Source organism: Corythoichthys intestinalis, chromosome 8 (genome assembly GCF_030265065.1).
Source record: "Corythoichthys intestinalis isolate RoL2023-P3 chromosome 8, ASM3026506v1, whole genome shotgun sequence".
NCBI classification, from domain to species: domain Eukaryota; kingdom Metazoa; phylum Chordata; class Actinopteri; order Syngnathiformes; family Syngnathidae; genus Corythoichthys; species Corythoichthys intestinalis.
This window is the reverse complement of record NC_080402.1, coordinates 18,208,280-18,221,047: the sequence shown is the minus strand read 5'-3', so window position 1 is coordinate 18,221,047 and position 12,768 is coordinate 18,208,280. Positions and strand designations below refer to the sequence as shown.

General features: G+C 39.3%; 1 protein-coding gene across 1 annotated transcript in view; it reads right to left on the bottom strand.

Annotated features, from left to right (window-relative positions):
* The window catches only part of cacna1hb (calcium channel, voltage-dependent, T type, alpha 1H subunit b), a 124,237-nt gene that overhangs the window by 13,146 nt on the left and 98,323 nt on the right, over positions 1 to 12,768 (bottom strand). The window contains exons 24-27 of the mRNA XM_057842802.1: positions 7,850 to 8,001; positions 7,663 to 7,772; positions 4,119 to 4,252; positions 3,953 to 4,023 (exon numbers count right to left, since the gene is read on the bottom strand). Of these exons, the coding sequence (XP_057698785.1) occupies positions 3,953 to 4,023; positions 4,119 to 4,252; positions 7,663 to 7,772; positions 7,850 to 8,001 (467 nt within the window). The remainder of the gene's footprint in view (positions 1 to 3,952; positions 4,024 to 4,118; positions 4,253 to 7,662; positions 7,773 to 7,849; positions 8,002 to 12,768) is intronic.

Genomic DNA, 12,768 nt, shown 5'->3' with positions numbered 1-12,768 from the left:
ATTGATTGGCAAAACAAAAGGAGGCGCACGCAGTACCCAAAGGACGCATACTGAAGACGAGGTCACGTGCTTTGTCTTCTTTTAGATTTCTTTCTAAGTTTACATTAAAAAGAAAAAAGGGAGGATTGCTTATAGTGACAAATGGAGAAGAGTCGCACTTCTTCGGTAACACTGTATAACAACTATCTGTTATAACTTGTTAATAGATCATTAGTAAACTGTTAATAAATGATATATTGTTGATTTGTGAAGTGTTTGTTAACAATTTGTGAAGCATTTATAATGATGCCTTATACTGTAGATCAGGGGTGTCCAAACTTTTTGCAAAGGGGGCCAGATTTGGTGTGGTAAAAATGTGGGGGGGCCGACCTTGGCTGACGTCCTTTATGTAGAACAATATATTTATGCAAATTTTAGCAAGCCATTGTGTGTGTGTCACATTTGCTTTTTTTTTTTTTTTTTTTTTTTTTTTAATTAATAATTTCAACAATCTTGCAACTAGCCTTGGTGGCGTTCTCTTTCGTCTCTCGGGCTCTTGCAAAATGCTGCTGCTGTAAAATTAAACTAGTTTCAAGTTGCTTCAATTTCTCGCTACGTATCTTCCCTGTAATCTTGTCGTACATGTCGGCGTGTCTTGATTGGTAATATCGCCTTACATTGAACTCTTTAAAAACAGCGACTGTCTCTTTGCAAATGAGGCAGACACAGTTGTTGCGTATTTTAGTGAAGAAATAGTCAAATTTCCACTATCATTGAAGCGTCAGCAGTTGCAGTCAACTTTCTTTTTTTTGTTGATTGTCGCCATTTTAGAAAATTGGGTCACACGGGGTAAGGTTAGAGTGCTGCTGCCTTTTACTGAGTAAACGAGGAGCAGCATTTAGTGTGTAGGTAACTTCATATGCTGGTAGCAGTACTGCTGACCAATTTATTAAGTCTGTGTGCGGGCAAGACGTTGATTTTATGACAGGCTGTGGGCCAGATTAAATTTGTCCACGGGCCGCATTTGGCCCCCGGGCCGGACTTTGGACATGTCTGCTGTAGATCGTTAATATGTCATAAATAAACTGATGGTTAGTGAGTAATAAATGACTTGTAAACTATGTCAGTGATTTATAACTACACCTTATAAATTAGTAATGACACAAACAAGCTATTGGTAGCTTACTAATGACTTATGAAGTCAGTTGATAGTTTATTCTCGTTTATTGAGACGTTATTCTAAAGTTGCAACTACTCCTTATAATTGTTAGAATGAGGAATAAGTGCTACTTGAGAATAACGTCCCAACAACATACATAAGCTTAAAACTGTACTTACTGTAATATTTTAACTCACAATTTACAGATCATTCATTAAAAGTTTGCTAACCAACCACTAAACTTTAAAGAACAGCAATTAGTTTGTACAAGTTCAAGGTTCAGAAATTTGATGGGATTTTTTAAATATAGGCTTTCTTTGTGCTGTACTTACCTAAGAAACATAGAAGATGAAATATTGAACATTTTGTTTAATGCATAGAAACACACATACTAAGCCATTACATGGCAGAACAAAAAAAATACTAGTACAAACCCATGAGTTTGTGACACATTTTGTACTAAACACGGGATAAACTGAATTTATGAGGGGCATTTAACGTCCGTACATCACAGCAAACTGCTAACACTTAAAAAGTCAACAATAAATCATTTATTCACAGTTTAATAATGATGTATTAACTAGTTATAACAGATAGTTATTATAAAGTGTTAGCCCTTCCTCTACTAATACTTCGTGAGATTCTGTAACCTGCTATAGCATAAGTTAATTTAGGAATTAATGCTAATAGTCTGTAAATGTCAATAGATGCTTGCATTGTATGTTAGCATTAAGTAGTCATTTCTCTGGCAAAGCTGTGTGTTTTTTTTAAACACTAAATTTTCCTCTTTGTTATATAAGTAGAAGTGGCATTAAAATGCTCTAAGTCTCTTTTTGATTCAATTGTTCAATGTTTGCTAAAGAGCTTTAATGAGGTCCCTGCCACCACGCTGGGATCTCAAATTGTTGTTCGCAAGTCAAAGCAAAGAATTGGCCAAATCCACCCATCCCTCTGCTTTTCTCCTTAGGGGTCACCACAGCGAATTTAGCGAAATAGTCGATTCGCATGTTAGATTTGGCATACAAAATTTTTACGCCCCATGCCCTCACTGACACAACCCACAAGAAGTCCTATTCACAGTTAGTCATGTGCCAATTACCTGTTTCAAGGTATACCATGGTATGAAAACGTCACGGTTTCAAAACTGCAAAAATTTGCCGTCATACCGTTCATACTGTATATTTTTTATGTCACAAAAATGCATGGAGAAATCCCTCACTTGCGGCTCCAAGGCTCAACCCTCCCCCACCGGTTGATTCTCAGTGTCAGTGAGTCAGCTGTGCTACACAATGGCTGGAGGAGGTGAAACTCCTGAACTTTTTCCCCCCATCGAACAAAACGAAATCGCTGGTATGGTAATACAGAAAAGTTACAGACGGCCGTGGCTTTAAGGAGGAGGGCCAACCGACATGTAAAACATGTTTGCGGAGGGTGGCTGCTGAGGAGGCAATACCTCCAATTTGATTTCGCATTTATACAAAATTAAAGGTTAGTAAACACTGTCATGAACGTTTCGTACCAGCTACGAAAGGTAACTCCAGCGTGTTTAGTGTGTCTAGCTGTGGTAAAACTTGGTGGGGTTTTTTTCTCTGGCAGCTGTTTGTGTTGAAAAAGAGTGTGTATAATGTAAACATGATACAAGTCATACACACGTTTTTTTATGGAAAATAATTCAACTATTTTTGTTCTGATGGTAATAATGTTGAGGTCTGGCTGTGGGTTTTTGTCACCCCAGTTGCCACCCAGGTCGGCACTGATGGAAGAAAAAAAACTTCTTTCAATTTGACATGTATTGCCATCAATTAAGTAGTGGTGTCAGTGAAGATCACTAAAATAATAACAACAATAATAATAAGATTGTATGGTACTATGTTTATCAGTTTCCAAATGTCACACCACACTGGCAGCAGACCAGTGAGCGAAACATCCGGAAACATCCGGATAAATGTTTGGCCAAATTGAGTCGTAGTTGGGGGAGAAAAAAAAGTTGTACAGGTTATGGCACTCATTATCATTAATCTTAATACTTTTAATTGTTTTTAATTGTCCCCATAACAAAAAAAATAAATAAATAATTATCAGAAAACAGCTAAATAAAAGAGGTTTTAGTTTAAATCAGTATTAAAAATAAAATATATATTTTGAAATATTAAAACAAATGTCAAAATTTAAGTATGTACACAATGTTTTTTTTTAACAAAAATAGTAAATGTTCAAATCGCACATACAACATTAAAAAAAATGTTCATATGCAAAATTGTTGGCAAATTAGGACACAAAAGAAATGTAAAACAAAGACACAAAAAAAAAGGACAAAAAGCAATGGAAATGAAAATATGTTGAAAACCAAAAATATCATTTTCCAGCAACATTTCTGCTTGCTGTGTTTGATTCTCATTATGAAAAGATTACCATTAGGTAAATGCAGTTAATTTCCCTTCCCAAGCATCATCAGTGTGACACTTCTACAGCTCCCGCCGCTCTTTTCGAGTGTCCTTCCTCCATATTTGATTACAAATATGCAGTGACTGATGCCATTATGCAAAGGTAGAATGACTTCATTTGCCATACATCAGTGTACGCCTCTGATTAAGCGTGAAAGAAAACGGGGAGAAGCAACGTCTGAATGACGACTTTGTGACTCATAGTGCCAGAAAACATCCATCACTGAGAAAAAAGTCCATTTTTTTCGCTGCAGTTTCTTTTGTTAGCTCTGCTATAAAATAGTTTCGATTTTTTTTTTTTTAATCAAGAAATACAGTGACACAAATATGTCTTGTTTTGTTTTAGTCTAGAATTTCTGTGACAAGTTACCTGAGGCAGAGCTTGCATGACGGTGTCCAGCAGAGCTCGCATCCCCGTGGCCATCTTTAACAGCTTTAGCACTGCAACATGGCGGCATCAAAGTGTACTTAGCCTTAGCAAAATGATTTCAAACAGCATTTGTCCTTTGAGTGTGTGACTGTGTGTATGCATGTACCTCGTGTGATTCTCAACACCCTCATGATACGTATGATGGTGGGGTTTATGGGTAGTGAGGCGTTAAGATCGATTTCTTCCAGTGTGATTCCCATGATGGACAACAACACGATGGCTAAGTCCAACTGGTTCCATCTGGAAAACAAATGTGCGGTCAGCTTTCTTATTTTCCCAAAGGAATACTATCAAACTTCATCGATCTCAAAGAATATACTAGTCCTTCTAAAAAAATAGCATATTGTGATAAAGGTCATTATTTTCTTTAATGTACTAATAAACATTAGACTTTCATATATTTTAGATTCAATGCACACAACTGAAGTAGTTCAAGCCTTTTTATTGTTTTAATATTGATGATTTTGGCAAAAAAGTCAAGAAAAAACAAAAATCCCTATCCTAAAAAAATGCTTATTTCATCTGACCAATACAAAAAAGTGTTTTTTAATACAAAAATAAGTCAACCTTCAATTAATTATATCAGCTATGCACTCAATACTTGGTCGGGAATCCTTTTGCAGAAATGACTGCTACAATGCGGCATGGCATGGAGGCAATCCGCCTGTGGCACTGCTGAGGTTTTATGGAGGCCCAGGATGCTTCGATAGCAGCCTTAAGCTCATCCACAGTGTTGGCTCTGGTGTCTCTCAACTTCTTCACAATATCCCACATATTCTCTATAGGGTTCAGGTCAGGAGAACTGGCAGGCCAATCGAGCACAGTAATGCCATGGTCAGTAATCCATTTACCAGTGGTTTTGGCACTGTGAGCAGGTGCCAGCTCGTGCTGAAAAATGAAATCTTCATCTCCATTAAGCTTTTCAGTAGATGGAAACATAAAGTGCTCCAAAATCTTCCGATAGCTAGCTGCATTGACCCTGCCCTGGATAAAACACAGTAGACCATAACCAGCAGCTGACATGGCACCCCAGACCATCACTGACTGCGGGTACTTGTCACTGGACTTCAGGCATTTTGGCATTTCCTTCTCCCCAGTCTTCCTCCAAACTCTGGCACCCTTGATTTCCGAATGACATGCAAAATTTGCTTTCATCTGAAAAAAGGACTTTGGACCACTGAGCAACAGTCCAGTGCTGCTTCTCTGTAGCCCAAGTCAGGCGCGTCCTCCACTGTTTCACGTTCAAAAGTGGCCTGACCTGGGGAATGCGGAACCTGTAGCCCATTTCCAGCACACGCCGGTGGCTCTGGATGTTTCTACTACAGACTCAGTCCACTGTTTCTGCAGGTCCCCCAAGGTCTGGAATCAGCCCTTCTCCACAATCTTTCTCAGGGTGCGGTCACCTCTTCTGGTTGTGCAGAGGTTCCTGCCACACTTTTTCCTTCCCACAGACTTCCCACTGAGGTGCCTTGATATAGCACTCTGGGAACAGCCTATTCGCTCAGAAATTTCTTTCTGTGTCTTAGCCTCTTGCTTGTGGGTGCCAATGATGGCATTCTGGACAGCAGTCAGGTCGGCAGTCTTGCCCATGATTGCGGTTTTGAGTAATGAACCAGGCTGGGAGTTTTTAAAAGCCTCAGGAATTTTTCACAGGGGTTTTGAGTTAATTTGTTGATTCAGATGATTAGGTTTGTAGCTTCTTTAGAGTACCCTTTCATGATATGCCCATTTTTTGAGATAGGGATTTTTGTTTTTTCTTGACTTTTTTGCCAAAAACATCAATATTAAAACAATAAAAGGCTTGAACTACTTTGGTTTTGTGTAAAATATATGAAAGTCTAATGTTTATCAGTACATTACAGAAAATGATGAACTTTATCACAAAATACAATTTTTCTTTTTAGAAGGACTAGTATAACTCCATGGTAATACTGGGACCTATTTCCAGAACCAACTTTTTGTTGTATTAAAACTTTTTGGGAGATGAAAAAGTCAAAGTGCTATTCCGATACCGTTCCTTCCATTGTTGTTTTAGTCGACAATAATGATAACGAAAATATTTCGTCGGCCAACAATTTTTTTCATGACGATGACGTGACGATGACGAACTAAAAACGTAACTAGACGAATGCTGGTTTTCATCAGAAGAGACAACAAGATGAAAATGGGACAGTTTCTGTCATATGTTCACAATGCGTGACATTTTCATACTGTCCGTCGAGTAGTAGTGTTTGGGTAATGTCACTCATGTGAGATGTGCTGTGCTTAGGATGTTTTTTTTTTTTAAACAATGGTATTTTTTCTCTCAGCACAAACATATCTATATGAACTGTTGTTATAAGTATACTGTACAATAACCCATTACATAGCCACTTTAAGCCAAAGTAATTTTTTTTTTTTTTTAATCATTAAATTAGAGGGAAAAAAAACAGTAATGAAGCATTATTCGTCCAAAGAGCATGAGTGCCCTGCCCTCTAGTGGAGAAAACAGTTCCTAGTTTGAATCGTGAGTACTGTAGTTCCCTCATAGTTACTATTATGAAATTAAAAGTCATATCTCCGGTTTTCCATGGTCAATCAGTGCCAAATAAAAACTGGGAGAGTTTTAAATCCACGCTTTTGATTCATGTTGAGGGCAGCGCTCCATGTCAAATACTTCATTTGTTACGGTGCTTTAAAAACACGTGATTGAACAGGCTTGCGTGATCATAGAACGGCAAGCGTGCATCTGATTGGTGTAATGGAGTCATGTGATTATTGTTGCGACATCTCATTGGTGAAATTAGTAGCGCTACTCTTGGCAATCGAGTCACTAGCAAAAAATAAAAGAAAAATCTTATATGTATAATAAAGGGTAAAATGTGATGACTCTTGTGTAGCCCAAAATAGCAGAGTCAGAATAGTGTTTTGTCTTCACAAATCTACCCAAGTAAAAGTAAAAAGTATGGCTTAGTAAAACTACTCTTAGGAGTACATTTTTCTCAAAACGTTACTCAAAAATGTAAAGGAGTACATGTAACGCCTACCCACCTTTGTTGGCAAGAGAAAAATATGCAATGTTGCTTTAGCCTTTAAAAGTCTGTGCTGAGAGATCATCACACAAAAAATGTAACTCGCCGCGTTAGCATAGCATTTGCATTAGCATTAACATCAACTTTAGCGTGGCAAGCATACTCTTAAATGCTCAAACAACTTTTTTTAACATATAGTTCAGGACTTCTAGGTGGGTTTAACTGAAAATAATGTACTGCTTTTCATACTGAGTGTGTATTATCATCACGAAGTTGGCGTTGTCCTTGTAGATGCTACAATATTTGCTCGTCTGTCTATGTTCTGTCAAAATTGTTGGGGTCCTTTATTTATTTTTGGACTATAACTTTTGAATTTTACAGACGAAAACATTCAGCGTAACTGTTGACTAAAACTACAGGACAATTGTATGAGATTTTGTCGACTAAAACTGGATGAACACGTGACTAAAATTTGACAAAGACTAATAAGTATTTTCATCCAAAAGACCAAAAAAAAATAATAATAATAAAAGGGTAACCAAAACCAACACTGGAAGTATCTTCAATGTTTTTGTTGAAGTAGCTCAGTCGCCCCTGGCAATCCATGCTAAGGCAAAATACATGCGGTAGTGTTGCTACCTCTCTTTGAAAAAGCGCCGAAGTCCAAACGCTATGAGCTTGAGGATGGCCTCGATGACGAAAACCACCGTGAAGACGTAGTTGCAGTACTTGAGGATCTCCACCAGGTACTGTTTCTCGCACACACACATGCACAATGAAGGCATGTATTGTATGGTCATGAAAGAGGGGCTGTTGCCGTGGTTACCTGGGGCTGGTTGTAGTGCTCCATGCTCATGGTGAGCAGGTTGGTGAAGATGATGATGGTGATGAAGAGGTCCATGTAGTGGCTGGTGCACACGCTGTGGATGGAGCGACGCAGAGGAGAGTAGTCGGCGTAGTACGGCTTCTCGAGAGCCTCTGCCAACACACATGCACAAGCATGATTTCAAGCACTTCTCTTCCACTCTGTCTGTCCCCTACGGTGTAACATACATTGAATTGTAGGCACAAGAAAAATGCAGGGGCGCACAATTTTGTTGCCGAATCAAGTTGTGAAGGTACGTATATCTTCCACTGTGAGGCACACAACTCTGAATTGGCACCTAGTTTTGTTGATACGTATAACTCTTCAGGTACACAGCGCTGTGGTGACACCCAGTTTGAGACTCCACATTACTCTTTTGGAAGAAACTAGAGAGGGGACACGAGATACGAGTTGAATTTGTTCCTTGACCACGCTTAAAAAGAATGAAACCGGTTTTGTCACACTTTAACTGTGCAGCTCATCCTTCTGTGTGCAGCTTGGCTACCCGAGGGCAGACTTATAGGACAGACATTCAGAAAAACAATGGTGGAGTCTCAACTCATCTTGTGGATTCTCAGTATAGCAGTAAATATAGTTGTTCTTCACAGAGGATGAAGAACTAACACAGTATGACAAAACTAAGGAAAAAATAGCTTAAATGAAATCTGTTTTGAAATATATTAATTTTTAACAAGTGTCAATTCTCAAAATAAATGTAATCAATGGAACAAAACATTGTGAGGCAGTCATTGAGAGTAGGTATATTGTGTGTTGGAGAGATTAAGCCTAATGTTTTTATTTTTATTTTAAAAAAAAAAAAAAAAAATTTAATGAAATTAATTATCATCAATATAATTCATACAGTGATACAGCTTACAGCAATTCATTTTAGCCAGTCATATTATGCTTGCAAAGTGTGATTAAAACTAAAATTGGCATGTTGATTTGAAAACTGTATTCAGGTTTTGTTCTTGCACTACAAGTTATTTTCTCTACAGATTACCTATTCACTACCTAACATTAACATTTACGACATTCATTGTAAAAAATTCACTGTTAAACAAAGTTTCCTCTAATTTTTCATGTGTCTGAGCAGACACACAAGCTCCCTGAGCAAACTGAGGACCACTGTGAGCAACATCAGATATGTACGCTGTGTCCACACACCAGTATCACGCCTGTTCAAAACCTTGGATCATAGCAAGTTACATGGCTTGTTAAAAGAATGAAAATAGTTTACTTTTAATATAATTGATTTGGCCCACTTAAAATGAAAAAGACAAAAGTCTCATTGTTCATGAGATGTGTAGTATGTTATATGCGAGAGTCCTGCTATAACCATGGGAAGAGTTCTGCTTTGGCCTGAAAAGGTCCAATTGTGGCATAGGTGAGTTAATAAATAAAACATAATGAACAACCACAATGGGAGTATATCAAACTCCCACATTAAAACTGTTCAGACAATAAGGACACTCAAGATTCCTATTCTCCATGTTTAAGCAGCTATACAGGCCAGGTTAAAAAAAGAAAAAACCTGTTTCACCACTTGTTCTCCTATTTGCACATACTGTGCTCTGACAGCCATTCCATCTTAAAAGAACCACATTTCATTTTTATTTTGGCTTGATGAGTGTAGTATCGCTGCCCATTCCTTTCGCCATGATAAGAGGTTAGCATTTGGGTCTGCTGCACTGTTGTTGGCTAGCTAACCTGTAAGGCACGTATGGGCTGCATAGCATAGGTAAAGTGAACTGTGTCACTTTATTGGCTAGACACCTGTTGCTCATTGAGTTATGTTGCAAAATGGTATAGAAAACAATTTTGTTGGTCTAATTAAGTAGATTATCAGTTATCATTATTCATTAATACTGTAGCGCTTGCAAAAATTGGCAGCAAAATGTTGCTTCCGTAAATCAGCACAGCAGTCTAGCTCACTTTTCACTATTTATTTTTCTCCGCACCCACCCAGGTCATGCACAGAAGCGTCGCGTCCCATTAGGCAAACCAGGCAATTGCCTATGGCCCCCAGCCAGCAGGGGCTCCCAGAGAGCCAACAGATTTAGCACACACAGCTTTACTGCACTGTCGCGACAAGTGTGACAGTGCCAGTAAAAGCCTTGTGTCTGAGTTCCCTGAAGGGGCCCCTTCACTCGCTCTACACCCCTCCCCCCTCACGTGACTCAGACTGAGAGTGAGCGGCGATTTGGCTTTTTTCTAATTGGCGTATATCCAAAATGAAGAGAAGTTATCCTTCTGGAAGCGACAAAAGAAAGAAAAAAAACGCAGAAGAGGAGAAGAGGAAGCAAGACAGCGGTGAGTATACTATGTTACTGTAGATTTATGTCCTAATGTACTAGAAGCCGGGCACTTTGAGCATCCTAAAAAGCACTCTGTGAGACCGAGGCGTAACTTATTATACTTTTATTAAATATGCTATTGCTCCAAGTCCAACTGTCCTCCTTACTTGCACATGCTCGAAGGGCCCCATGCCATGTTGCTTGTTGCCTGGGGACCCCGAGGACCCTTGCTACGCCTCTGGTCATGCACTCACAACTATATAAAATCGTGGTGTAGTAACCCACCAATGGGAGCGTCACTTTGCCGTATGGAACACACCAATAAGAGCGTCGCGTTGGCGTATGGAACGCACCAATGGGAGCGTCGCGTTGCCGTATCAAACACACCAATAGGAGTGTCGTGCTGCGGCGCCGACAATAGTCCTAGTGACACTACAATACGTTTCTGTTGAGTTTCATTTTGTGCGCTGCATCGATTTTCTTGAGCGCTGAGTTTGTGCAAGCAGTGTGCGATTGCGCACGCGTGCAGCTTGGAGGGAACATTGCTGTTAAATACACATTGCAGTCATGCCTGTTTCTTTCATATTTCATTAATTATATGTCTACAGTTACTTTTTATTAACAAACACATGTTAAAAACCGTACGTTTCATTTATTTTTAAGAAAACCGGAATCCTTTAGTTCACAGCTATCAAACTAAGGCTAGGTTGATGCACATTTCCGATTTTTCTTTATATGTATTTTTTGGCGTGCCTGTTCAGACTGCCTTTTTCCATTGAGCGCGTTCATGTATTACGCATGCACACTCGCAGTCCAACACGCACTGAGCAAACTGACCCGCATGCGCAGAGGCATCAAAACAAATGACTACACATGCTGGTTCTACGTCATTCTAGGGTGATCATATTTTGATTTCCAAACTGAGGACACAAATAACAGACATAGATGATCACTGTTTAGTCTTATATTCAAAGTTTATATGGATTGATAGACAGTGTTGGGCACGTTACTTTAAAAAAGTAATTAGTTACATTACTCACTACTTCTTCCAAAAAGTAGTTAGTAACTGAATTACTCTATAGTAAAAGTAACTAGTTACCAGGGAAAGTAATTATTTCCATTACTTTAAAAAGAACTTGTTGTATGTCAAAGAATTTGAAATTTTCTGAGCAGTATTCGAGTCAGTGGAATAGAGAAGAACGGACAGGTAGTTAACTTGTTAGGTGCTTCAGCGGATTTGAATTGCTTACCACAGATGTCGACAAAAGCTTTGCCCGGGACATAAATTACACATTACATGCAGGTTCTTTCCTTTAATTTCGATAAACTTGAAATAGTGTCTATATCTCCACCTCTTAAAGGACAATTTTTCTTCTGACTGCTCTGCCATCCCGACCCTGTGCATCTGTTTTGCGTGTGTGTGTTTGCCGCACGCGCTGTTCCGGTTTGCTTGTGAAATCACCGGCTCTGATTGGCTTACCAAGACACATGACTCTAACCCTCAGCCAATCACAATCACTTCCATCACATCTCTCGAGGGGCTGCATTCAGGTAGGCTAGTTTCCCGACAATTCACGTCACCTTCAAAGCGTCTGCCGTCCTCAAGATGGAAGCAGAATTATTGCTGGCTGACAGTGGGAGATGGGAACGAGGCTAGCATCAGGTGTAGCAAACACAGAAACGTTACCAAACTTTGGAAAGCATTGTCTAATTGAATGAGCAGGGACAAACAGCTTGGAGTCAGAAGTACGTGCGCTATTCTTGAACCTGAACGCACCCCAAGCCTTGGAGCAAAGAGTCGACTCGACACGGCTGGTAGTTTCTTCAATTTATTCAGAGTAAGTAACGCACCGCTTTTGACCGTCAGTAACGGTAACGGCGTTGTAACGGCGGAAAAAGTAATTAGTTAGATTACTCCGTTACTGAAAAAATAACGCCGTTACGTAACAGCGTTATTTATAACGGCGTTACTCCCAACACTGTTGATAGAACACATGCAGTGTGCGTGCATGACGCACACTCATACGGTCAGTTTGCCCCAACTCTCGGCCATGTATGCCATATTGACATATTGCTTTTTTGGTGCAGAGAAAGCCGAGTATTGTCAGCATTCGCATCCTTTTTTTTCCATTTTATTTATTTATTTTTTTATGACTGTGGTAAAGCCCGCCTCCTCCATAAAAGCTGAGTTCAAGCTAAGCTCTAACGCTAATGTCCAGCTCCAATGCTGACGTCCTCCCTGCCGCTTGTTGACGTAATTGCTGCATGAATTCTGATTTGGGAGACTTGACAGTTCAGACTGCAGCCACATTCTGGAAAAATGTGGCTTAGATCAGATTTTAACCACATAGGAAAGTGATCTAGATTGGATTTCGAAATGGTCAACTTCCATGCGACTTGTCCTGTTCCAGTTAATGCCTCACCCGAGTTGGAAAAATACGAAAAAAAAAATCAAGATTTGTGCATTAAGACCTTGCGCCACATTATTTTGTGTGGCCCACAGAAATAAATCACGTGCATTGACTTGATCTGATCCAGTCTAAAATAAAAATAAAAAAATCTAAGTGAAATTTCGAGGCCTCC